This window comes from Sturnira hondurensis, unplaced genomic scaffold (genome assembly GCF_014824575.4).
Source record: "Sturnira hondurensis isolate 20B ecotype Veracruz unplaced genomic scaffold, ASM1482457v3 Scaffold0016273, whole genome shotgun sequence".
Taxonomy (NCBI): domain Eukaryota; kingdom Metazoa; phylum Chordata; class Mammalia; order Chiroptera; family Phyllostomidae; genus Sturnira; species Sturnira hondurensis.
In genome coordinates, this window is record NW_028088904.1 from 288,500 (window position 1) to 316,427 (window position 27,928).

Here is a 27,928-nt window from a genome sequence, read left to right on the forward strand (position 1 = left end):
AAAATATATACACTTCAGAAAAAAGATGACATGTCTTGTGGAAATTTTTACTGAAAGTCAGAAATCAGTTTCTTAGGATCATTTTCTTCAAATATTTAATAATCTGTTTTCTAAGGCAAATCTTTATTTAGAAGACCAGAAGAAAAACTATGCTCATAGAAGTTATTATTTCTCTTTGCCTAAACTAGTTTAAAGCAGCAATACCCTTTTTTTAATCTTAGGATATAGTCAGGATGGGGGTTCTAAGATTCTGGATGATGTGTCTTGTACTTATGGGTCTTCTTATCATTTTATCAAATTAGTTGTTTTCTTAAATGAGATTGGCAGGGAACCAGATGCATTTTTTTTTACACAGATACAAAATGTTAACTGAAGATTTTGAAGTAAATGACTGTAGGGAGATACTGCTTATAAAATATCCTGCATGTTCTTCTGATATTACTGCTAATGATACATTTTCTTTTCTGTTGTTGCTGTTAAGAAATATAGTAATTAAAAGTAAAGAATTTATGAATTAAAGAAAACAGCTTTTTATTCTAACCTGATTTACATACTCAATTCTGTGTTCAGATATGTTTTAAAATCCTATGTGTTCATCTCTGAGACTGTTTTAGAATTATATAAAGTAATAAAATAGATTTATGATCTGTGACACTTGCAGAATATGAATTCAGATCTGATTACAGGCATGTGGTAGAGTTGGTTTGAGTCATAGTTACTTAATTTCTAACAGAAAAGAATAATATTTAGTCAGGATCTCAATACAGTGAGGGGGAAATGTTCTATAGAATTTTTTGTTAAGGTTAGTAGTTCAAAATCATGTTGTAAATTGTGTTCTGAGGAATCCTGGTTATTTATATGTAGTTACTCAACTCAGGTCTCTTAATTTTATTTCACTGAGAGTAAGCTGCTTTTATCATATGTATTAGATTTGGTAAAATAATTTGTTTGAAAAAGAAAAAATTATATTGCTAAAATAAGTTTGGAAATGGAAGTCATGTTATATCTTGGAAGATATAGTTTTATATATCATTGATTGAGGCAATTGAAGGATCTAAGCCTTCACTTCGATGGAGACTTTGGGAATAATTACATTTTGGGACAGAGTGGAGGGAGTGTGAGTGGCTAAAATATATAATAACAGATAAATAGACTAAGAGTGTTGGTGAGTAAAATTTTATGCACAGCTGTAAAATGTTAACTGATGATTTTAAAGTAAACAGCTATGAGGAGATACTGCTAATAAAATATGATACCTACTCTTCTGGTTAATGTTTTAGTGCTGTGTGATGGCCTACATCCTCCAGCTTGATCCNTAAGTTTGGAAATGGAAGTCATGTTATATCTTGGAAGATATAGTTTTATATATCATTGATTGAGGCAATTGAAGGATCTAAGCCTTCACTTCGATGGAGACTTTGGGAATAATTACATTTTGGGACAGAGTGGAGGGAGTGTGAGTGGCTAAAATATATAATAACAGATAAATAGACTAAGAGTGTTGGTGAGTAAAAATTTTATGCACAGCTATAAAATGTTAACTGATGATTTTAAAGTAAACAGCTATGAGGAGATACTGCTAATAAAATATGATACCTACTCTTCTGGTTAGTGTTTTAGTGCTGTGTGATGGCCTACATCCTCCAGCTTGATCCAGTCACTCTTTAGGGATGGAAGGCTACCCAAAGTAACTATCTTCTCTTTGGAAGATAAGGATAGAAGTAGTCTCTGCCTGGTTTTCTCCATAAGTACTGAGTTGTGGTAGTTGCTGGATAGAGGATAGAGGGTAGAGAGAAGGTAGCATGTTTATTGTTGTTTTTTTATGTAAGTTTTGGGAACAGCTTAAGAATAGCCACTTGAAAGAGACATTCCACCTAAAACCAAGTAGTAAAATTGGTATTTTAGATAGAGTTAAACTGTGGCAACAAAAATAAAAACTGAAAAAAAGTAGTTGGAAAGACTTCTACTGAGGGTAAATAACTTAGGAGGAAATCTTGTTGAATGGGCACACAGAGGCTAGTTATTATAATGTAATAACCGGAACAACGCAGTATTCATAAACTTTCCGTCCATCAAAGTAATATTTATTTTGCTAACATGTTAGAGACTTACAAATCATAAGATTGTAATATAGAATACTGTAATTGTTTCTGCTATGTACTTTGTAATGAAGAGGAAAGAGCATGTAGGTTTTGAAACCATCTAGACCTTTATTCTAAATACAATTTCCTTCCCTCTTGCTAATTGTGAATTTCAACAGGTTAATTTCACTCTCAGATTTCAAAGGGCTGTTGGGTAGATTTAATCAGACCAGATTTATAGATTGCCTTTGACCTTGCCTAACATGTAATAGACCCCCCAAATAATGTTTTTCTTTACCCATCTTTCTTTAGAAATAGAAGATTAAATATATATGATACTTTGAAGGTCATATTGGTTATACATCATAATTTGTGGTAGTGTGTCTACTCTTGTGCAAAAATGCTATTGTTTTTCAAAAATCATACATAATGCACATGTTTCATGCATTTTTTTCTAGTAACTAAATACCGGAGTATTACTATAAAGATTTTCAAGTTAAAGGCAGGCACTGAAAGGGAATAAAAAATCTTTAAGAAAAGTGAATATCTTCCTTGGCTGGTGTGGCTCAGTGGATTGAGCTCTGGCCTATGAACCAAAGGGTCGCCAGTTCGATTCGCAGTCAGGGCATGTGCCTGGGTTGCAGGTCCCATTAAGGGGCATATAAGAGGCAACCACAAACTGATGTTTCTCTCCCTTTTTCTCTCTCTCTTCCCCTTTCTCTAAAAGTAAATAAATCAAATCTTTAAAAAGAAAAGAAAAGTGAATATGAAATGTCAAATTCCTACTGAAACAGTCAAGGCTTGTGCTTTTTTGAGGAACTAGAGTAATCAGCCCATAGGGACTGAGTTGTATAATTGAATTGAAAACATATTTGTCAATATTTTAAAAAGTGAAGTATCAGGAAAATGATAAAAGCTGCCATTCATTGCTGTGTGGCAAGTACTATGCTAAACATGGTGTTTGTTTTACCTCAGTGAAATAGGTAGCATATTCAGGTATGAGGTATGTGTTATCATTTTACAGACGAGAAAGCCAAGTCTGGATGAGATTTAAGTAACATGCCCAGGAGAGGACCCCAACTTGTACTTACTTATTTCCTCTACTTGTACTCTGGTAGAGAGGTGCTAATGAGAATTGAAGTTTTATGAGGTGCAAGAATTGTATGAATTGGGACTTTTATAAATTTGGGGCAGGGGCTATAGTCATATTATTTGTCAGTGGGAGTTGAATGACCTATATAACTTACCTCAAATTAAAAAAAATTTTTTTGCCTTGGCTGGGTACTCAGTTATTTCGAGCTTTGTCCCAATATGCCAAAGTTGTGGGCTCAACTTCTGGTCAAGGCATAAAAAAGAAGCAACCAGAGTTCCAGCCAAGACGGAGGTGTAGGTAGTAACCCTTTGCTTCCTCACACAACTAAAAGGAGGATAACAACCAATCTAAAATCAATAAAAAATGAGAAGTTCCAGGAAATCAAACTGCATGGAACTCTAACAACCACGGAATTAAAGAAACAGTCAAACAGAACAACCAGACTGGTAAGGTTGTAGACAGAGAGAACCTAAGGTGAGGCAGTAGACCATTTGGGCGAGGTGGCGGGCTGCGCAGGTAGGATTCACTTAAGGGGAAAAATGAGATGCAGAGCTGACTGTGGACTATGGTGACAACCGCAGTGGGAGAAACTCCCAGTCTCACACAAGAGTTCGTTTGAAAGTGTGGTAGAGAGGATCAGGTGAGCTGCAGTGTTTTTGGCCCCTCCCCCCCAGGCAGTGCAGCAGTGCCCTGCCCCAGTGAATACATAAGGCCCCGTCCTCCCCCACAACTTAACAGGTGCCCTGAACAAAGAAATAGGGCCAAAATGAAAGAACAGAGCAAATTTCTTCAGAAAGAGAGCTAAGTGATGAGGAAATAGCCAACCTGTCTGATGAAGAATTTAAAGCCTTGTTAATCAAAATGCTCACAGAAGTGATTGAACTTGGTCAAAAAATGAACAAACAAATGAAAGATACCCCAAATGAAATAAAGCAAAATGTTCAGGGAACCAACAGTGACAGGAAGGAAACCAGGACTCAAATCAACAATTTGGAACAAAAGGAAGAAATAAAGGTCCAACTGGAACAGAATGGACGTTTCTGAAACATGAATTCAAAAAAATGAAGAGAGACTTTTGAAATTCTGGGACAACTTGAAATGTTCCGAGTTATAGGGGTGACAGAAGGAGGAGAACAGCAGCAAGAAATTGAAAACTTGTTTGAACAAATAATGAAGGAAAACTTCCACAATCTGGTGAGGGAAATAGACTTCCCAGAAGTCCAGGAAGCCCAGAGAGCCCCAAAGAAGTTGGCCCCAAAGAGGGACACACCAAGGCACATCATCATTAGGTTACCTAAGATTAAAGACAAAGAGAGAATGTTAAAAGTAGCAAGATGAGAGGAGTTACCTACAAAGGAGTTCCCATAAGGCTATAAGCTAATTTCTCAAAAGAAACCTTGTAGGCAGGAAGGGGCTGGAAAGAAGTATTCCAAGTCATGAAAGACAAGGACCTACATCCAAGATTGCTCTATCCAGCCAAGCTATCATTTAGAATGGAGGGACAGATAATGTGCTTCCCAGATAAGGTCAAGTTAAAGAAGTTCATCATCACCAAGCCCTTATTATATGAAATGTTAAATGGACCTACCTGAGATAAAGAAGATAAAAAATATGAACAGCAAAATGACAACAAACTGAGAGCTAGCAACAAATGAACCTAATAAAAAAAAGAAAGAAAAACAACAAGAACAAAAACTAAGTAAACAATTAGAACATAAGTAGAATCAGAGAAATGGAGATCACATGGAGGGTTATTAGTGGGGAGGGGGAAGGGAGGAATAGAGATGAAAATATGCAGGGAAGAAGCATAATTGGTAGGCATTAAATAGACAGGGAGAAGTAAAAAATGGTATAGGAAATAGAGAACTCAAAGAACTTTGAATTCTTTGTACAACCCATGCACATGAACAAAGCCGGAGGAAATGCTGAAGAGTTGGGGGTACAGGGTGGAGGGGGTTGATAAAGGGGAAAAATTAAGAACATTGTAATAGCATAATCAATAAAATATACGTAGAAATTAGCTTTAGGATTTTGTAAAATAAGAATCGAGAATGGAAGGGAGGGAGGGAGGGAGAGTGACAGAAAAGAAGGAAGGAAAGGCAGGCCCCTTCCCCTCAAATCTGGGTCTTAAGGTTGTGGGATTCATCTTATGATAGTCATTGAAGAGGACTTTTAGAAAATGGAAAACAAATTGGAATTTTCAAAGAGTCTGATTAGGCATTTAGATATATAAGTATGTCCATTCTTAATAAAGATTAGATTTTCTTATAAAAAAGATGCAACCAATAAATGCATAAATAAGTAAATCAACAAATCAGTGTTTTTCTTTGAAATCCATCAGTAAAAAAAATGTAAATGGTGCCTTCTGTCTTCCATTGATGCTGCTTGCATTTTCTTGTGAAAATTTATCTCAGCTGAGAGAGGAGAGTGATTTGGGATTTAAATGAGTTCCTTTTGAGTATTCCAAGGAAATAAAAATATATCTCAGTCAAGGGTTTGTAATTTGTTTCTAGTTATCTAAATGTATTCTAGAGGACATTTAAGGACAAAAACTGGCATTATTTAAATAGCCCCTGTAGTTTCGTTTTAACATTTTATTGAAATGTAAAAAGTGTGCACACACTGTAAGTGTATAGCTTAAGAAATTTTTACCCCTGCAGTTTTAATAGCTTGGCCTAATTAAGATATAAGATAACATAGGAAAAACTTATTCACGGCACATTCTAAGGGCTGGAGAAATCACAATGAATATACCATGTTTATGGAGTTATTCGGGGTATTTTAAATGAAAGTGTTATATTTCATGTATTTAACATTTTAACTTTGGGAAAAATATATAGTTTTGAATGCAGAAGGAAAAAATGAGAAAAATGCTATTACCCTTGGTTTAAAATAAACCAAAAATTAGGTAACAATAATAAATTTTTGTTTTTTTAAATCTCTGCAAAATATGGCAGAGGAATGAGTAATTTATAGTGTGTGCACATAAATAAAGAAAATGTTAAACTAAAGAGAAAGAATAAGGGCTGGCTATTGACAAATAAATCTCAATATGGACAGTGCCTTTGTGAGGAAAATGTCTCTTTTAAATAAATTAATTTAAAAGTGATCAATGAATTTGACTTAAATTTTTTTATTTATTAATTTGAGAGAGAAAGAGAGAGAGAGAGAGAGAGAGAGTGTTGTTTATGGATTCATTGTTGGTTCTTGTAAGTGCCCTGAGCAGGAATCTAAACTAGCCTTGGCGTATCAGGATGACGCTCTAACCAACTGAACTATCCAGCTAGGCCCACTGAATTTGATTTTGAAAGTCTCAATTTTCCTTATATAGGGTTTGTTTAATAATATGGTTTTACACTTATGTCTGGTGACTATTATTAAGATCCTAAAGGCAGCTGAGGAAGGAATTTTGATAAAGCCTGCCATTTACTGTATCTTTTTTAAAAAGATTTTATTTATTTATTTTTAGAGAGAGGGGAAGGGAGGAACGAAGAGAGGGAGAGAAACATCAGTGTGAGAAAGAAGCATTAATTAGTTGCCTTCTGCCTGTGCCCTGACCCAAGGACCAAACTCGAAACCCAGGCATGTGCTCTGACCCAGAATCAAACCAGTGACCTATTGCTTTGTGGGATGATGGCCAACCAACTGAGCCACACTGGTCAGGGCTGTATCTTTTTTTTTTTTTTTTTTGATAAATAGGTTTAGAATTACCAGGTCAATTCTATGTTATTTTAAATATTAAGTACTACTGTCAGACTACTAGCAAAGGTTTAAAATAATTTATTTAATTTGTAAAATTATACTAATATATGTTAAACTAGAATATTTAGGTATATGTTAATTGCTGAAAGCTAGTAAGTTGGTAGGTATCACCTAGAGATTCATCTTGGGAAACTAACCTCCTAACCATTTGCCTATATGTTACTTTATTATTCATATTATTTTGTTTTTAACTTTACATTATGAACGCCTTTCTGTGTTAATAAACAAATCTATATCACTTTAATGGTTAGATAGTATTCAGTTGAAAATTTTCTGCTAATTTATGTAAATAGTCTACTATTTTAACTATCTGGGGTTTTTTGTTTGTTTGGTTTTTTTACTACTATTACTGTCCTTTGATGACCATGCCTGGATATACATTTTTGCAAAATTGTATAATTGTTTTCTTAGGATAAACTTGGAAAGTTGAATTTCTTGATCAAAAGTTACTTTTAAGAGTTTGCTTAATATTTCAAAATAAAACTTATTTCTAGTACTAATGTGAAAGCATACCTCCAACTTAGTCATAATTAGTAGATATTAGCATTCAAAAGTTACTTGCCAATCGTATTATGTAAAAAATGACATATTGATTTGTTTTATAACTTATTCTAATTTACATTTGTTTTGCTGGCTGTGGTTGAGCAGTTTTGTGTTTGTCATATGTTTTTCATTGGGGAGCTGCCTGTTTTTGTTCTTGGCTCCTTTTCCGATTGCTGTGTTGGTTTGTAAGTATTCTTTACATAAGAGAAGCCATTTGAATTACTATGTAGGCTGAGAGTTTGTTTCCCAGTTTGTTTTATCTCTTATTTGATTTTTATGTATACTTTTAAAAGTCCTATAGTTATACTCACTAATCTTTTTACTTAATGGTTTACTTTGGTTCCTCCCCAGAGTATTAGAAAAGTACTCATCCACTTACTTTTCAAATATTTTTATATTTTTATTTTTGTCCATCTGCAGTTTACTTTGGTATAACTTGAACACATGAAATCACACATTTCACAGCACTCAGCAGTGCCATTTACTTTCACGTGGAGTATTATAGAGTTGTGCTTCCTAGATGTGCAACTCTGACCTTTGTGGTAGGTAAGCAGCTACTTTTATTTTGCCAATGTTTAGTTATTTACCCAGTACCCCCAATGAATAATCTATCGCTTCACATTTGAAATATCCCATTGTTTTATAATATATCCCTTCATTTGCTTGAAATTTTTTATTGGGTTTTCTGTTATATCTCAGTTGTCTATTCTGTTTTTCCTTTTTAAATCTTGGGGTTAAGTTGTTGTATTTAATTATTTTTTAGTTACTATTCACAGCTAATTTTTTTTCAGTATTTTAAATTGTTTTTAATAGGAAAATAGACTAAGCCATACACATTTTTCTAATGATATATTTTAAAGGGTGTGTTTTTGTGTAACTTGTGGGTTATCTCTAATTCTACATTTGAAAAACATGGGGGTGTTACTACTAATAATATTTGGATTTTACTTCTTTTCTATTAAATATTATATTTTATTTTAAGTCTCAATGAGCTGTATCTGATGGGAGGAGGTGTGCTGTGATCAGAGGATGGAAGTGAGGGGAACTGTCCGTGAGGATGTGGAAAGTGGCAACTGTGGGAGGCTGAGTGGTCTAGGTATTGGGGGCCAGACTCTGATGATAGAAATGAAGTAACAAGGCTATGTATTTTAGATACCCTCAACTCTAGAAAGACTTCCATTGGATTTTGGATTTAATTTTTTTCTTTGACAGAACAGGATTATAATCTATTTTTCAGCTTTATCTCTCCACACATCCATATTCATAGCCTGTACACCAGCCAAACTGAATTGTTTGCTGGTCTCGAGACTTTGTTTTCTTGCTTTTGTGTAATTGCTCATGCTTATGTCTGTGCTTAATATGCTGCTGTTGCCTAGACACCATCAGCCTACCTTGTCCCTCAGTTACAGTTTATTTCAGTTGCCACTTTCTTTCTGCAGCTTGTCCAGGTCCATGTGCACCTTTTACTTTGAGCCCCATTGCTCTTCATTTGTACTTTTTTTTATTGTAGTTATATTCTGCCTTGTGATATTGATGTTGACATATTTTTCTTATTGCCACTGCTTCTGTAAGTGCATACAACCCAAACCTTTTATGAAATGTTCAAATTTGAGCAAGTGAGGACTAAGTGCTATTATAAGGGGCCATTTAAAAGTGCTTTTATGATTTTTATAAATGCTTACAAGATAACAGACTTGTTTATGATAGTCACTAGGATTTTATGGTTATTGCTACTTGACTATTTTGTCTGGATATTTTGTGTGTCTGCTTACTAGGTCCTGTGACATATGTTATTCCTTAAGTTTTTTAGAATCATTCATGTGTTATAGAACCAGTAAACTTATTTGTTAATATAAATGGTAATGATAGAGTACTATTTTTAAAAGTAAAACTTATTGTATCTTATTTTTCGTACTTAACAACAGTGATAAAATATTTATATGGAGTCTTTTTCCATGTAGTTGAAAGCACAGTTCTTTTAGCTCTTATTGTATCTGTTTAATTGTATCTTGGAAACATCAGTAAGATGTTTTAATGAGGATCACAAATTTCAGGCAAAGTAGATGATTGTAAAATTGGTTGATGAAAATCCAGGCTTTTAACTTGTCATTTTAGAATTTGCTAACAGCCATCTCTGTGCAAAGAGTAGAGTGTCAGTTTGTGAATGTTAGTCTTTCCCTTAGCTCAGGTGGCTATTCAGGTTTGTGGTTTTGCACTTAACCATTTCCCTGCCAATTATTTTTTCCATAATTTTGTTGAGAGAATATTTATGGATGATTTTCTTTTTTTTAGATTTTATTTATTTATTTATTTATCTTTTAGAGGGGAAGGAGAGGGAGAGAAACATTAATGTATGGTTGCCTTTCGTGCGTCCCTGCTGGGAGTTGGCCTGCAGGGAACCAGCTTGCAACCCAGGCATGTGCCCTGACTGGGAATCGAACCGTGATCCTCTGGTTCGCAGGCCGGCGCTCAATCCACTGAGCTACACCAGCCAGGGCTATGGATGATTTTCTGAAGGCTAATTAGTCCATTAGTTTCTGTTGAATGGATGGGGAGTGGAGGGGAGTTTAAAGATTGGGGAGTGGAGGGGAGGAGATGAATTAAATACATCAGAATTACCTAGAGGGCTTTTGTTTGTTTGTTTTTAAGAACACCTGTCTTCAGTTGGCAGTGCCACATCTCTGCTCCAAAGAGTCTGGTCAACCCCTTAGATGTGTAGGGAACAGTGAGATCCACTGCTTCACTATTCTAGAATCTATCCTTGGAATAAACCAGAAAAGGATTATGTACCTGGACATGATATTATTCACTTCCATAAAATTTCTTTTATTAATTTCCCTTTAGTTTGCTGTAATTATACACTGAGGAAAATTATAATAGTATAAAAATTTCTTGTTGCCTTTTCTGTAAGGTAGTTGTGGCTAGTTTTGTGCATAAGAAACAAGTTGTTGTAAAAACATTGTTGACACATTCTGTACTTTCTAAGAAGACCCATAAAAAACAATGGTCTCAGTATTAAGATCAGTTTGTATTTATGAAAAGCTAGAGGAGTTTTGTTTTATTGATGCTAAGAGCCCTATAATCAGCCCCTTTTCTCTTTTATATGACCTAATAGAAAACATAGGAATAGTTTTCATTTTTTGCAAGAATATAGCATTTTGTATTTTCCTTTCATACCTGGGTTAATTTTAATTTTTTCATTCTTTTCATCCTGCTTGTTCTGATTTTATTACTTATTTTCTCATTGAAGTGTATTAAAAATTACATGTATTTAAAAGTTGTTTTTCGAATAAAGCAAGATATGAATAAATAAAATTACATGTAACATTTACCAATTTTGTTTTCTTATTTTCTTAACACTAAGAACAGTTTTTGTTTTAGTTTTGGATTATATACTCTTTTGTGGATTTTACTGATCTATAGATGTTTGCTCCAGAGGAAACACACACACACACTCCCATGAAATTTTGCACAAAGTTTCAGGGGATTTATGAGACTCCCAGGAAATCTTGTCCCAAAGTCATTGTTTATCTGTAATATGTTGTTTGGCAGATGTTTTTCTAGAAGGTGGCTATATCCAATCATTTGAGCTGTTATCTTTATATATTTAAATTGTATTTCCTAGCAGCCCATTTTCAATAATACTAGCTTGTTATAGCTCAGTTTTATGATTTAATGAATGAAAATGCTAAAAAGCAAGAGTTATAACCAAAGATGATAATATCAGTATTGTCGGAAAGAATTCTCAGTGAATGGGCTAATCAGAAATGTTCCCAGGGTAACATTTCCACAGTATCATTTGAAGTATTTATCGAATATCAGTGTATTAGTTATATAAACTGTTATATAACAGAATAGGAAATTAAAGTTGTCATAAATTATTAAGAATAGCTGAATATTCTCTAAATTGAGTTGATGATACAAAGGAAATTACAATAACAAAGGGAAAATGTTTGACTCAAACCATCTACCTAATTTTAGTGACATCTGCTTAGCATTTTTCACTGAATATTTATTTTAAAAATATATTTCTTATTTTCTATGTATGGTATTATGCTTATTGATTCTAGAGAGAGGGGGAGGGAGGGAGATAAGGAGAGAGAGAGAAACATTGATGTGAAAGAGAAACATTGGTTGGTTGCCTCTCGCATGCACACCTGCAACCCAGGCATGTGCACTGATGCACTGACGATAATGAAACCTGAGACCTTTTGATTGATGGGACTGCGCTCCAACCAACTGAGCCACACCTGTGAGGGTGGAACATTCTTGAATAGTGTTATTGATTTTAAGTAATTGAAATTTTTGTCTTTTTTATCCATGTACTTTATACAAAGCAGAATTAAAACGTTCTTAGATCATTGAGGATAATCTAGGTTCTTATGTTTCTTTTTATGGTCATTGTTTTAAATTCTTTAATCCCTTATACACATTGTCTTTCTAGTCAGCTGGCATTCTGTATTGATTTCGTCTTCATGTTGCCTGTCACATCTATATTTTCCTCTCCAGGTGATGGCAACAGCTTCCTGTCTTCTGTGTCTTATCCAGCAACAAGTCAGTGTCTCAGCTTCTCATTTCTATTTTACCCAGTCAACTCTTTTCTACATTTTGCTGTCTATTATTATTATTTTTGTATCGTATTTTTCACTGTATTATTCCCCTGCTTAAATTTTGCTGCTGGCATTAAAAGCCTTCTGTCTTTTGGCCCCAATTCAACTTCCCAGGTAAAGTTCTCACTACTGTATTACTTTTCTTCTAAAGAAAACACTTAATTTACCATAATGTGCTTCAGCTTCCCTCAGCAGTGCTTTTGTTTGCATTGTTTTTGAATCGTCATAATCTCTTTTGTCTTCAGTCTGTTAAGAACTCATTTTTTTTATAGCACTTACATTCCAACTTTTAAAATACATATTGTTACACTTTTCTGTAGCTTAATTCTAGATTTTAAGCTCTGTGAGTAATGACTCTGTTCCATATGAATATAAGTATTTGCCATAGGCCATCTACATGGTAAGAATTAAAGTGTTAATTGAATTACAAAGCTTACTTAAGTGTATAATCATAAAATGTAATAAAACGAAAAGTTTTATTGACTTTGGAAAGCAGTCTTGAAATTACTATGTTTACTAAAGTGCTACTAAGCACTTGTTTCCTTAATACTTTCAGGTTTTCACTTCTAAGTCTAATCTCTATTAAATGAAAAGTTTGATCTTTAATGTCCAAAGAGCTGAGATTTTGCTGTAATTTTATTTGGGGCATTAAAAAATAGAGCACATACCTAAAAATTGACTTACATTGAGTGAGAAGTACAGAATTATTATGAATATCATTTTTTAAAAAGCATAATTATAAATAATTTAACTTTCGTAATAGGTTGAACAGTTGTTGGGTACTAGTTGTTAAAATAATAACCTCCTCAAATTAGCAGACCAAACAAAAGAGAAAATAACAGTTTCATATGTTGTTGAGCTCATCTTTGGTTAGTTTTTAAAATAATATTTCTTATTTCTATACTTTTGAAAAACTAGTCCAGTTAACTAATAGAAATTGATATCCATCTCTGTGATTTGTGACATATGGGTAGAAAAACATAATTTTAAGAAGAATCTCACATTGTTTACTGTTACCTCTATTGGTTTTGCATTTAAAAATTTCATTCTAACATGAAAAATTACCATTAATGTTTTTTTTTTGGTAAAGTTACTTGAAGTAAAGGGAAAAATTTGTACATAGTGGTGAAAGTCATTATTAGGAAAGAATGTACCTTTTCATAGAACAAATATTTAACAAAAATGTTCCCTCATCCTCTCATTTACGCTGAAGTCAGTAATTGCAATCTTTTTTTAAAAAAGAAACTTATAAATATGATTTTGACTCATATATTACATAGTATTTAACCTTAAACACTATGAGAAGTTGTCTGATAGATGTGCCTTTTCTTTATTGTAAATTACTGGGTACACTTGTGTATACCTGAAAGATCATTACAGGTGGGCAAAAATGTTTGTTAATTTTCTGTTTCAATGTCAAGTGTATAAATAACAACAGTTTAGAGGGCAACATTATAATATTTGCCATTTATTTCTTATTTTGTTAGATTTCTTATTACAGAGAACAAGCGAGCTCGAAAGCAGTTTAGGCAAATATATTAGAAAATTTTTTTAAAAAGTGTTTTTCTCACCCAGGGACATTTTTTTTATTGCTTTTAGAGAGAGAGAAAGGGAGAGAGGAAGTGAGAGAGAGAAACAGATGAGAGACAGAAGCATCTATTAGTTGCCTCCTGTGCATGCCTAGACCAAGCAAGTATCGAACCTGCAACCTAGGTATGTGCCCTGACTGGGAATCGAACCTGCAACCTTTTGGTGTATGAGGGCAAAGCTCCAACCAACTGAGCCATACCAGTCAGGGCTAGAAAAATATTTTTTTAGCTGAGTTCCTTGACATGCATATAGACTTGAAAATTTAAACTGTTTAAAACACAAAGGGTTTTCTCTTAATAAGAAAACTCTAAAAATAGTCTAATTTTTTATTAAGATTATAAAACTACATATTGACACTTTAATTTATATTTGGAAGTCTACATATAAAATTAGTTTAATATTTTTGAAATTAATATATTAGCTGATATTCTATGCCAAATATATTTATCAAATGAACATTTTCTTAATATCTTTTGTGAATTTTTAATTTTTCTTCAAGGTTTAAAAAATAAGTCTTATGCAACATTTTGTCAAATTGAAGCATTTCTTTAAATCTGGAAAAGTAGAAAACAAGGTAATTTTGGCTTTGTTGAGATTTGACATTGTTAGTATTATTATCAGAGGTAAATCACTATTAAATTTGTTGTGTAACTTCAGGGAATTCAAACTATTTCATTGTGCTCCTTTCCCCAAGAATTAGGGAATTTGGTAAACTCAGCTAGATGAATCTCATTTAGTTGCATTAAAGTAATATCTTATTGAATTTTTATATGAAATTTAATTAAAAAATGAGTTGCTACTTGATTTAGTGAATACAATGTTAAAAATAGAATAAAAAATTGTCCAGTTAACCAATTACAAGGTGACAAGTGTTTGCTTATTAAGTAATTTATTGCTGTTTTTCAATATAGTTATACTTAGCACTCATAGATAGATTATTAGATTATTACATTTGGAAGATATTTGTTTGAGAAGAATTCCCAAACCTGATATGTATAGTTTAGATTAGTAATTTCATGTTTTTCCAGCATGATTTGAGGATTGGAAGCAAAATGCTTAAAGTTAAATTAAGGGATGTAGAGTAAAACAAAATGACAAGATTTATTGCCACTTCCATGATTTTCAGAGTGGAAATAGAACTACTGTGTTTTGAAACATTTGGGAGCTTCATAATCGGGTAGAAACATTGTGTAAATTGTATTACTCTAAACTTGCTATGTATCTAAAATTAGAAAGAATTGGCTTTCTTAAGCTTTTCTACACTAATATACTTTTTTCTACCTTGTATTTACATTTTAATAGTTAACTTCTATTCAAAAGGGCCAGCTTGAATAATGTACTCTTTTTGCCAGCAGATTGTATTAATTTCAAGCATTGGCTTAGATGGAAGTGAGAAAGGAAGAAAGGGGCTGGCGCTTTAGTTTTCTCCCTTCTCTCTGCTGTCAGTCAGTCGTTTGTATAGCATAGGTATAATGTTCTCGTTCATAGAAAATCAGTCTCTTTCTCATGATGAACTTGAATTTCAAAGTTTTTCTATCTTGGTGTACATATACAGGTTGTTTGCTTTTGAAAAACTAATCCAGTTAACTAATAGAAATTGATAATCTATTTCTGTGATTTGTGACATATGGGTAGAAAAACATAATTTTAAGAAGAATCCTACATTGTTTACTGTTACCTCTATTGCTTTTGCATTTAAAAATTTCACTCTAGCATATAACAATGAATTCTAACATTCATAGGGTTTTTGAAATTCTGAGAAACCCTACAGTTTCTACATTAAAAAAAGGATAAGGTTTTGCTTCATTAATTTTGGTGCATCAAGTAATATAGCAAGTTGACTGTAACAGAAAACCAATTAGTGGTACAGAAAATCCTGGATTGTTTTGATTGTTTGGAGCCATAATTTTGGTTCTTATGTTAAAATGCTGTTTCAGTTGTCATTATATAAATATATCTATAGTTTGTGGCTTAGAAACAATATACTTTATTTTTTTAAAAAAGGATATCTGTATCAATTACATTTTAAAGTTATACACTGTTTTAAGGCTATGTATTTATTACTTAGAAAACATGACTTACATGAATATCTTCTGATGGACATGATATTGACAAAATATACACAATATCACTCGAACAGACTGCCATGCAGCAAATACATTAAGGTATGAAGAAATTGGATATATATGACCTAATCTAATCTTGTCATTTCCATTGAAAATGTACAACATAACCAATACTTAAAATATTCTCTTCTTACATTTGGCAGTAATTTCACTTTTTACAATTTAAATTTAAAACTTCTGAATGTGGATTTGGTGAAACTTACACTTCTCCCTAGTCGGTGACAACCTGAGGTACTAAACATTTCTCTCTTATCTCACTATCTTCAAAGGTAATTTTTTTGTTTCTTTTAGGGTCTATCCAAGAGTTGTGGATTACAGCATTATTAGGCATGGGATCAGCTTCTACTATGGATACAACTCGCTTTTTCATTTTACTTTTCAAGACTTTTTGAAATTTTTGTCTAGTGAATGCGTATAAAAGAGGGTGAAATATAGTTGTTCCATAAGCCATGACTAGAAAACACAACCTTAATTTTACTAAAAGGTCACTTGGGCCTAAACATAAAATGGTGGTATTTAAAACAGAAATTGGTGTCCAGCAGAGAAGAAATGTAGAAATAATCAATAAAGACATTCTGAAGACTCTTTTTTGCCTTTCTCGTCGTTCACGGTGTCGTTTCACGGCTCGCCGGAGGGCTATTATTACAGAGACTGAAGTCCTTACACCAAAGACTACATTTTTCCCACCACTACTTTGTGACATGTCTGTAGTCTCATGTTGTGTAGTTAGAGAAATTGTCTTTTTTTTTCTTGCTTTCTTCTTCTGTCCTGTTGAAAATCTGGTACCTATTCGAATGTTAAGAGCCTGCAGTATTTTGGTGTATGTGATTAACATTACTATGACAGTGAAAAAGAATATTGGAATCTGTACAAGCAGGTGGTAATACATTCCCAGTTCAGTGTAGTATTCATTTGTGCTGACACACAAAAGGGTCTTGTTTGCCCATGTATTTCCACTTTGAAGACTGAAAAAATTTACCTCAATAAAGGGAATCAGGAAAGAGAAAAATGAAAACATCCAAATGGATATCATTAGCATTACAGCTCTGCCCATTGTCAAAATTCGGTTTGCAGGTTTTACAGAGATGTCATATCTGTCCAAAGTGATAGCAAAAACGTTGATTGCTGTTGAGACACTTGCAAAAGATACACAGGCCTCATGGAAACAGCAGACGAGAGTAGTGTTACTTTCCAGTGAAAGTAGAAGGATAACTATAGTTAGAGGAATACATCCCACACAAATTATTACATCAAGTACATGAAGATTCATTGTAATAATGTTACTGACAGAGTTGATTAAGTTGGATTTCATGCAGTAAAGTACCAGTACGGTGAGGTTGCTGCCAAGTCCCAACACAATTTCTAACATAAGAAATCCAGTGAGAGATGCTTGAAAGCTTAATGGGTATAACAGTGGTTGGTACATATTGGTATTGATGTCATCAATGTCATCTCGAACTGTAATGTTAGATTCAGACTGCATGATGATTTCCAGAAGGGGAGAAAAACACATTCTTTTGGAGCAGTTGGATTTTTTTCCCTAGAAAATGAAATAGAATAAACTATTTGATATTTGGCATTTTAAGTGATGTATAAAACGTGTTCTTTGTAATAAAACAAAACTTTTTTTATTGTCTACTTAGTTTAATTTTTAAGTTTGTAAGCTATTAATGAAAAACAGAATTAGGAAACATCAAGGTTGTATTACTTTGATATAAAAGGAAATTGGGTTCTACCTTTGAAGAAATAACTATGTGGGGATTAGTCCTATAGTTCAAGAATATTTCATATACTAAAAACATTTTACTCATTTGGGTTTTTCAAACTTATTTTTTAGACACAGTGTACTTTTGTATAATAAAACTACCCAGTATGGAAAACTAACCTTAGCCCAATATTTTAATATTTAACTTTAAAATATTTTGAGTAGGTGACAAATAAACATGCTTTTAATTTGTTCTAGCATAATTAGTGTAAGTCTTATTTTTGCCATGAGATTTCAGACGAGCAGAACAGTGTTCATTTAACATGATAAATGGCATAGAGCACTTGCTTGTTTAAAGTATTTTGTTCATGTTCTTGATTGAAATTCATATTCACATGTCAACAGTGTGACTAGGGACTTATTTCCCCACAGAAGGAAACAAAGGATGAATATTTCACATTTCATAGTTAAAATGTTCACTGAACTTTAAAGTGGGCAAACTTATAAAAATTGGAAGAGAAAGGACATACGTTAAGGTAAAACAGCACAAAGCTTGGAACAATAATCACTCCTATGAATGATTTATTTTGTGACCACACCCTCTTGAAATTTGTGGAAGAAAATTAAAATTTAATATCTTATAAATAAATAGCCCCTTTCAAAGTGGTTTAAAAGACTATATCAGTTGATTTTAAGTAGAAATTTTAAAGTAAAAAAGTGGAATTTTAGGGAAAAGGTATCTGAAGACCATTTTCTGAAGAATCTTTTGAAGTTATACATTTCTTCTGGAACCTTTAATATAAATTACCCTGAGTATAATTTTGAGGAAACTTAAAAAAAAAACTCTTGCTAAGTCATGCAAATCTATATATTAATATGTAAAGGTTTAGAGTAATTTATAAAAATGTCTGATTTTCTGGGCTAAAATGTCAGTAACCAATAGTATATTCAGTTAAAATATAAAATTTTACAACCAACTATATTTCATATTTCAAGTACAGCATTTTGATCGCAAAATCATAATCAAACATAAATTATAAAAGCTCATAATTTTGAGAACTTATGTTAACCTTTCACTTAGTGTAACCTTTTACAAGTTTTAGAATATAGTTTTATTATGCATACTATTTTAGTGATAATATTTCAGAAGTACAATCACAATATTAATTTCTTTTGAGCTTGCTATAAAGTATTACTAAGGCACATACTTCATGCTATAGTAAAGGAAATCCTGTAAAATTGAAAAATTTTAAGTGTGCCAAGTTTTTTGAACTGATAGAGTAAATATCAGTTCTTTGTCGCATCAGTTAAATTTATAAGTAAATAAAGCAGAAATGTGAAGTTAGGTGATAATTAAGAAAAAATGCATCTCTTCTAGGACAAGATTCTTTTCTTTTGTAAATGTTAAACAGTTTGGTGGAGTGCATGCATTTTCTGACCTACCTCTTTGCTGTTGCCTTATGGGCCTTTTGGCTCCTTATAGCAGTTTTTCACAAATTGAAACATGATGTCATTGATCGATTTTGACATGAATTTTACCTGACAGGAGTGAAGTAGCTGTGTTTTATTTCATGTCTTGTAGGAATTGTTTCATTTTCTCTCCAGTACTTCAACTGCATGAATTGTAAGATTTAGTTGGCTGATGGATTTCTAAAGACCAGTACAAAATGTTTGTTTCGTCTTAAAATGTCACCACCAAGAGAAACTTCTTCAGATGAAAAGAATTATGTTTCCCTTTGTGGGAATATATGATAGTGTCTCTCTGTTTTCCAGAACATGTGAAAACAAAAAAGGAAACATAAGATTTCTAGCTCCTAAAATGTATTCAGACATCCTTTTGTTACAAACTGTCTCATAGCAGTCTTGATTATTTTGGAATGATTTCTTGATCACATAACTTGCCTTTATATTACAAATCCAGTTTATGTTTTTCGATGAGAACCATCTGCTCTTCAATCCGGTTTGTTTTCATTAGAAGAGGATAGATAATTGGTCATAAAACTTCAATGGAACAATCCTTTACTAATATCAATTAATACAAATATCTGTATATTTAGTGCAGAAAATACTTGCTAAAGCTTCATTTAGCTTGCTGATAACGTATGGCATTCTTATTGTGGCAATCCACGTTTCATTGTTTCTTTAAGAATTAGTAGCTCCACAGTTCTGGTGTGTTAAAGTAAAAACTCCCTTTTTAAAAATGCTCACCATTTTGTCTTCAGGATTTTATAATTACATTGTTTTTCTTTTTGTGGCAATTTTATACAGCATCTTTGTAAGACGATTACTGTCGATGTGTTATATTCCAGCAGTAATGTAGACCTATATTCCCCGGTTTTAACTCCTTAGTATCTTAAAATCATGTGTTACAAGAATATCCTGCAGTTTATGGTTCAGACAGCTAGGGAGAGAGATGCTCGGTCAGATGCATTCTTCATATTTTCGGTTGTAAGTACTGAATTAGCTGCTGTGGGCCCTTGTGAAAAAGAAAAAAAAAAGTAGTTAAGAAATAGGGTTTCTAAAATTTCCAATTAATTGAAAGTTAGCTTTGTTTATTTAACACTGTATATACAATTTTATCAAAGTAAGCAAACTGTTATTATAGACACAGCTTATACATAAATTTAAGGGCTTTTATAAAAAATAAAATACTTTATTTTCCTAATAAGAATTGTAAATATTATGTTATTTAATAACAGAATTAACATTGCAAATATAACCATTAAAGGAAACTGTTCTTTTTTAAATTGATTTCTGCATTTTTGAAGCTATCCTGTATTTTCACAGTTTATGAGCAATTAGCTTATACTAAACATACTATCATTCCCCCATGTATTTGTCATAAATTTGACAATATTTTCTGTTGTAAAATACTATAGCTTGTTACACCATTAGCACATAGTTTGAGTTTCAACTGATTACAACAGATTTCATGATATTATCAACTTGTGCTGAAGAACTGTTCATGTAATTAAAATATAAAAGATAATACAAGATGTAACTGCAAATTAAATAATTTTCAATGGCCAGTCCCAGTTATAAACTTAACCAAAAACTGAGTAGTACATAATAGCAAAATAGTAAACCTGATTCTTTTAAGAAAAGTAAGCATTTTTGAACACTTGAGAAATAACCGTATTGATGATATTAAAAATACTTAATATAACTGAAGTGACTTAAAAACTGATGTCTTCATAGTGAATTAAAGAATATTTCTTGTATTTAACATAGCACCCTTAAATTATATGCAAAATACATTGTCTTAAAAAATAGATCTACCAAATACATGTTTATTAAATAAACTAAAATTCAGGCTGAAATTTTTTAAAGTAATCTTACCCCACTATGCCAGTTCAAAAGCAGCTGCATACTATAATAAGGGATCTTACCTCTCTCTGCTAAGGATTTGATAAATTCTCGATGTAGTTGAAGCATTTCCAGTTTTGATTGATTCATTCTGTTCACTTGTTAGTAGAGGACTTGGGGAAGAGGGTCATAAACATCTCTTCGAAAAGACTGTAATGAAAATAGGTCTGTACGGTGCCATTGTTTCAGCAGTACTGCTAATGTATGGAACATGTAGTGCTGCTTAGAGGCTGCGGCAGTCTCCCACTCTTCCTACTGTGGAATCAATAAGCCTCTGAAAATACATAATGAAAGTAATTTAACATACTGAAGGCTTCTTGTCTCCAGAGACAACATTTAGATTCTGTCTTTCTGAAAAGGAACGGCACTGCTTTTCAGAGGAAAGCCTGTTCTGGGCAGCTTTTGCAGAATGACAGCCTACCTTGTTGCTGCTCTCCACTGCAGGGAGATGCAGTGCATTCACTAATTTTGATTGGTCAGTGTTATTGGGCTTCAACTGTGCTTCATATGTATAGCAGGGATTTTTACCCCAATGTTTTTACATAAGGATGCTTTTTTGAAAGGCTATATTTGTAAGTGGTTTTATATTGCTCTTAAATAGAATATGACTAAATCAGTCCTTTAAAAATGTCTATTCTCTTCTGGTTTGTTGTTCATTTCTGCAAAACATTAAAAAATACAGGGAGGTGGGGGTCAAGAAAGAATTCACATAGTAAGAATATATTTTCTTTTTAAAGCCTGGATAATTGTACTTGAGAATATTTGGGTTATATATATGTTTTTGGTTGATATTCTTTGTTGTACAGATGGAAGCCACTGCGTCTTTACTGTGAACCACATTGAATTTCAAGTAGTGTGTTTGTATTCAAATCACCTCCTCTGTGTATTCCAAATTGTGAACATTTCAAGATGTTCAATATTTTTTTAAAAATTCAATTTTTATTAGTATACTCTCAGTGTATAAAGATTTAATCATGTGCATTACTTTTGAGATTACTATTGCCTTCTCCTTAGGTAACCCATTTATTCAGTAAATATATACTGATCTTGTCATAATATTTTATTTCAACTGGCTATTTCTATTTCTAAGCTGGGAAATATTAGTGGATTGCTATGTCCTAAGTATTATATCTAGCTATATGCTACTATTATTGGGTAAATATGTTGGAAAAGGAAATTATTTACAAGTCTTTGTAGATTATAAAGCTAAATTATTTTGAGATAGATATGCTGTCAAAAGAATAAAAGCAATAGTATAATATGTAACTAACTTAAAATATTACTCTAACTTAGGTTATTTTAACTTGGTTACCTATAATTTTCTACTCAATAATTGAGTATATAAAGTAGCTATATTCTATCTATTGACAAAATAGAGGGTAAAATGCAAATGATTAAATTATTAGAATATTGATCATCACCCTATTTTCATTATATTAGGAATACTAGTGACCTTCATTTATTAAAATATATGCTAAATTTTAAATTTTAATTGGAATTATTCTTTTATATTTTTGAAAAGCAGTATACATTTTTATAATCTGCTGGTAGTATTCAAGCTTTATAGGGGGTTGGCTGAGTGGTATATGAGCTTTGAATTGAATTTCTTGAGATGTTGAGAATAATGTGGTAGAAAATTTTGTTAATTTCTAAAATTTTTCTGCAGAGCTTTTGGTGGCAAGGCTTTGGTAATGCTAAAAATTAAAAATGTTGTTACTTTTCATACATTTTGAAAGCTGGAGAAAAGAGTCTTGTTAGAATGCCAGCCATGTTGAAAGATAGTGTGTGCATGTGCACAAACATGTTAATTGAAGCCTGAAATGAAATCCAGAGGAAAAGTGTTAGCATCAGTTGACACTTGTGGGGATGGGAGATTATCAATGTAGTGAAATACATATAGTGCCTTTCTGCCAGAGTTCAAGTATTTGCTTTATATTTATAGTTAAAATATCCACGTGAAGTAGAGGACACTAAGACACAGATATATTTAATGACTTGAAAAGGTCTTGCTAAGTTAGTAGTAAAGCCAGTGTAAGAACTCAGCAAACTCCCCTTTACCTGTAGTGGGCCCTCTCTCTTTAGAAAATTCTGAAGAAATTTGGCACTTAGTTTTGGATGCTCTGGGTTTAAATACTACCCATTAGTTACATTACTTTTGGAAAATCAGACATTTTCTGGGTCACAGAGCTTTGATTTTTTGGTTATTGTTGAAGTGTATTTCTGTGCTTTGTTTAACTCTCTGTGAGGCATTATTTCCAACTTAAAAATTGAGACTATATTGAAAAAACATATTCTGGGCTCTCTGTAAGAAATAATGGCAGGAAAAAAGGTGATGTCTGGATATTGTTCTTTATTCCCTGTGGTTAAGGATACACAGTATATTACAAATAACATCTTTTTATTGCATACAGTGTTTAGTATAGTTTTCTTTTTAAACATCACAGATTGGCTTGGTGATTACATGGTTCTCTGATTTCTTAGCAGGATAATCCTAACTTCCTTTTTCTTTAACAAAGAGGAAAATGTCTACACCTCAGAATTGAAAATCAGATGATATTATTTCCTGAAAAAACAATATTAAACTACATATGTCAGAATTCTAAAAGATTCTTATTTCCATAATAACAGATTCTGATACTTCTGCATGTAATGTGTTTTATATTCATGTAGGATACCAATTTTGAAAAATGCTACAATTGGTGATTTTAAACCAAATTTTATGTTATAAAATATCTTTTAAAAAAATTATATTTTATTGGCCCTGGCTGGTGTAGCTTAGTGGATTGAGTGCAGGCCTGCGAACCACACGATCACGGTTCCATTCCCAGTCAGGGCACTTGCCTGGGTTGCAGGCCACTTCCCAGCAGGGGACTCACGAGAGGCAACCATACATTGATATTTCTCTCCTTCTCTCCTGCCCTTCCTCTCTAAAGATAAAAAAATAAAAAAATAAAAGTTTAAAAAATTGTATATATATATATATTTTTTAAATATATTTTATTGATTATACCATTACAGTTGTTCTATTCCCCCCCCTTCATTCCCCTCCACCCGCACCCTCCCTCCTCCACCATTCTCCCCCCTTAGTTTATAACCACATGTCTCAAGTTCTTTGGATTCTATATTTCCCCCACTATTCTCCCCCTCCCCCCTATCTATTTTTTACCTACCCTCTATGCTATTTTCTGTGCCTTCTCCCCCTTTCTCCCCCTCCCACCCCCCTATTTCTAACCCTCCATGTGTTCTTCATTTCTATGGTTCCACTCCTGATCTAGCTGTCCTCTTGGTTTGCTTTTGTTTTAGGTGTGGTTGCTAATAACTGTGTGTTTGCTGTCCTTTCACTGTTCATATTTTTCATCTTCTTTTTCTTATATAAGTCCCTTTAGCATTTCATATAATAAGGGCTTGGTGATGATGAACTCTTTGAACTTGACCTTATCTGAGAAGCACTTTATCTGTCCTTCCATTCTAAATGAAAGTTTTGCTGGATAAAGCAATCTTGGCTGTAGGTCTTTGGATTTCATGACTTGGAATACTTCTTTCCAGCCCCTTCTTGCCTGTAAGGTCTCTTTTGAGAAATCCGCTGACAGTCTGATGGGTACTCCTTTGTAGGTGACTGTCCCCTTATCCCTTGCTGCTTCTAGGATTCTCTCCTTCATTTTAGTCTTGGCTAATGTAATTATGATGTGCCTTGGTGTGTTCCTTCTTGGGTCCAACTTCTTTGGCACTCTCTGAGCTTCCTGGATTTCCTGGAAGTCTATTTCCTTTGCCAGACTGGGGAAGTTCTCCTTTATTATTTGTTCAAATACGTTTTCCACTCGTGGCTGTTTCTTTCCCCCTTCTGGTACCCCTATAATCCGGATGTTGGAACGTTTAAAGATGTCCTGGAGGTTCCTAAGCCTCTCCTCATTTTTTTGAATTCTCATTTCTTCATTCCTTTCTGGTGGGATGTTTTGTTCTTCCTTCTGGTCCATTCCATTGATTTGAGTCCCAGTTTCCTTTCCATCACTATTGGTTTCCTGTGCATCTCCCTTCATTTCAATTAGTTTAGCCTTCATATGTTCCTCTAATTTGTGACTTTGTTCCTCTAATTTGTGACTATAATCTACCAGTTCTGTGAGCATCCTGATAAATAGTGTCCTGAATTGTGCTTCTGAGAGGCTGGCAATTTCTTGGTCGCTTAGAGTTATTGGCTCTGGGACTTTGAGTTCTTCTTGCGCCATCTTTCGGGTTGTTCGTGCCTGTTCCATAGCAGGATCAGAGACCTAAAGTGTTCACTAGAACAGGGCAACTAAGTTGCTGGGTTGTGACGCTGTATGTGGGGGCGGGGTCAAAGAGGGACTATGGCGTCCTGTCCGCCGCCTGCTGCCATGGCCCTCACCGGTCCCACAGTTGCTGCCGTCACTGGGCCCACTGCACGCGAGTGTGCCACCGCCGTCAGCCCTCGCCCCCTGGGGCCTGCGTGGTCTGTCTCACTGTGCGTGAATATGCGCCCGCGGTCTGCCCCGCACCCCAACTGGTTCCCGTCTGCCTGCGCGCCTGGGTCGGGGGCCCTGTCCTGTCCGACCCTGCTCGCTGCTGGCTCCGCCCCTCTTACTGTCCCGTTGAATGGTTTGATGTAGTCGGACTTCCGTAAAATTCAATTTTCTGTCCTTTGGTTGTGTCTTTGTTTCTCCAAATCTTTGTTGTATTCAAACTTGGTTGTGGGAGAAGGCACAGTGTTTCCACCTATGCCTCCATCTTGGCGGAAGTCAAAAATTATATATTTTTGATTATGCTACTAAAATTGTCCCATTTTTTCTCCCCTTTATCCCCCTCCTCCCTGCGCCTTCCCTCCCACCAGCATTTCCTTCACTTAGTTCATGTCCTTGGGTCATACATGTAAGTTCTTAGGCTTCTGCACTTCCTATACTGTTCTTAACCTTACCCCCTTGGGTCATACATGTAAGTTCTTAGGCTTCTGCACTTCCTATACTGTTCTTAACCTTACCCTATGTATTTTGCATCTGCCAATTATACTTATTATTCCCTTTACCTTTTCCCCCATTCTTCCCCCCCTCCCCATGTAACCTCCATTTCTGTGATTGTCTTTCTGTTCTAGTTATTTGCTTTGTTTTTCTTTTTTAGGTTCAGTTGTTGATAGTTGTGAGTTTATTGCCATTTTACTGTTCATATCTTTGATCATCTTGTTTTTCTTAGATAAGTCCCTTTAACATTTCATATAATAAGGGCTTGGTGATGATGAACTCCTTTAGCTTTACCTTATCTGGGAAGCACTTTATCTGCCCTTCCATACTGACTGATAGCTTTACTGGATAGAGTATTCTTGGATGTAGGTCCTTGCCTTTCATGGCTCTGAATAGTTCTTTCCAGCTCTTCTTGCCTGCAAGGTTGAGAATGAGGTGATAGTCTTATGGGAACTCCTTTGTAGGTAACTGTCTCCTTTTCTCTTGCTGTTTTTAAGATTCTCTCCTTATCTTTTGTCTTGGGTAACTTAATTATGGTAGGCCTTGGTCTGTGCTTCCTCAGGTCCAAATTCTTTGGGACTCTTTGAGCTTTCTGGACTTCCTGGAAGTCTATTTCCTTTGCCAGATTGGGGAAGTTCTCCTTCATTATTTTTTCAAATAAGTCTTCCTCTTCCTCTTCTCCTTCTGGCACCTGTGTGATTCAGGTGTTGGAACATTTAAAATTGTCTCAGAGGTTCTTAAGCTTCTCTTCATTTTTTTGAATTCTTTTTTCATTCTGTTCTGGTTGAATATTTATTTCTTCCTTTTGTTGCAAGCTGTTGATTTGAGTTCCGATTTCCTTCCCTTCACTGTTGGTTCTCTGAATATTTTTCTTTATTTCACTTTATATAGCCTTTACTTCTTCCCCTATTTTGCTTCCATACTCAGTCATTTCTATGAGCATCCTGATTACCAGTGTTTTGAACTCTGCATTTGATAGATTGGCTCTCTCCTTGTGGCTTAGTTCTTTCTCTGGAGCTTGACCTCTTCTTTCACTTCTGCCATATTTTTTTGCCTTGATGGACCTGCTGTGTTGTAAGGGATGGAGCTTTAGATATTTGCCAGGGTGGGTTAACTCACTTTGCTGCCTTGTGTATGGGGGAGGGGTCAGAGAGGGAACAGTGCCACTTGCTTGCACCCACTTTCAGTCACTTCCCCTGCGACCCACAAGCAAATTGGTCCTTTCTGGTCCTCAATTCCCAGGTGAGTGGTTTTGTGTGCGTGCTAGGACTTCGTGCATCTCTCCAATGAACTCTCCTGTGAGGCTGAGAGTTGTCTCGCTGCCATAATCCCCACAAGTTTTCACAGCCAGAGGTTTTGAGGCTCAATTTTTCCTAGCTGGAACCCTGGGTTGCGTGGTATGTGACACACCTCAGTTGTTCCTCCCGATTTATCCTCATGGGAATGTGGGATTGCCAGGTACCACCTCGCTGGCCTGGTCCTCTAGCTGTCACCTTGCAACGCATCCTCTCCACCCTGGCTGCCTGTCTCTGCCCCTCCTACCAGTCTGGATGAATCTTTCCTTTTTAACTCCTTGGTTATTGATGTTGGTTATTTTCCTTTTTAACTCCTTGGTTATTGATGTTGGTTATTTTCCTTTTTAACTCCTTGGTTATTCCATACAGTCCTATATTCTGGCAGTTCTGACTGTTTTGTTTTTAAATGTATTGTTGTCCTTCTTTTGATTGTTCAAGGAAGCAAAATATATTTACCTACACCTTGGCCAGGAATCTATAAAATATCTTTATAGATTAGTTATTAATTACTTAATTATTAATCTGGGAATGCAGTTTAACTTTTCTAATAACTAAGCAACAGCTATGGACCTAACCCTAAATATCTCTATTAAAATCCTTTTTTTAAGTTATGTTTTTCTTTATAGTTTTAAATAGTATGATGGCATAGGAATTTTAATTCATAAAATTCTTGCTATGGGAACATTTCATATTTAATTGTACACATTTTCTTTCTTAGGTTAACTCAATGGTGAGTGTAAGAGAATAGTTTATTGTTTACGTTTAAATTGCACCATTTATGTCAGATCCC

General features: G+C 34.0%; 2 protein-coding genes across 2 annotated transcripts in view; one reads left to right on the forward strand and one right to left on the reverse strand.

The window, feature by feature from the left end:
- COG5 (component of oligomeric golgi complex 5) overlaps positions 1-27,928 on the forward strand; it is a 385,812-nt gene that overhangs the window by 77,147 nt on the left and 280,737 nt on the right. The gene's annotated exons all lie outside the window — the stretch shown is intronic.
- GPR22 (G protein-coupled receptor 22) lies at positions 15,704-21,351 on the reverse strand. The gene is made up of 3 exons (XM_037065864.1): positions 20,900-21,351; positions 18,954-19,986; positions 15,704-17,345 (listed from the first exon to the last, which is right to left on the reverse strand). The coding sequence occupies exon 3, from the start codon at positions 17,316-17,318 to the stop codon at positions 16,017-16,019; it is 1,302 nt and encodes a 433-aa protein (XP_036921759.1). The 5' UTR covers positions 17,319-17,345; positions 18,954-19,986; positions 20,900-21,351; the 3' UTR covers positions 15,704-16,016.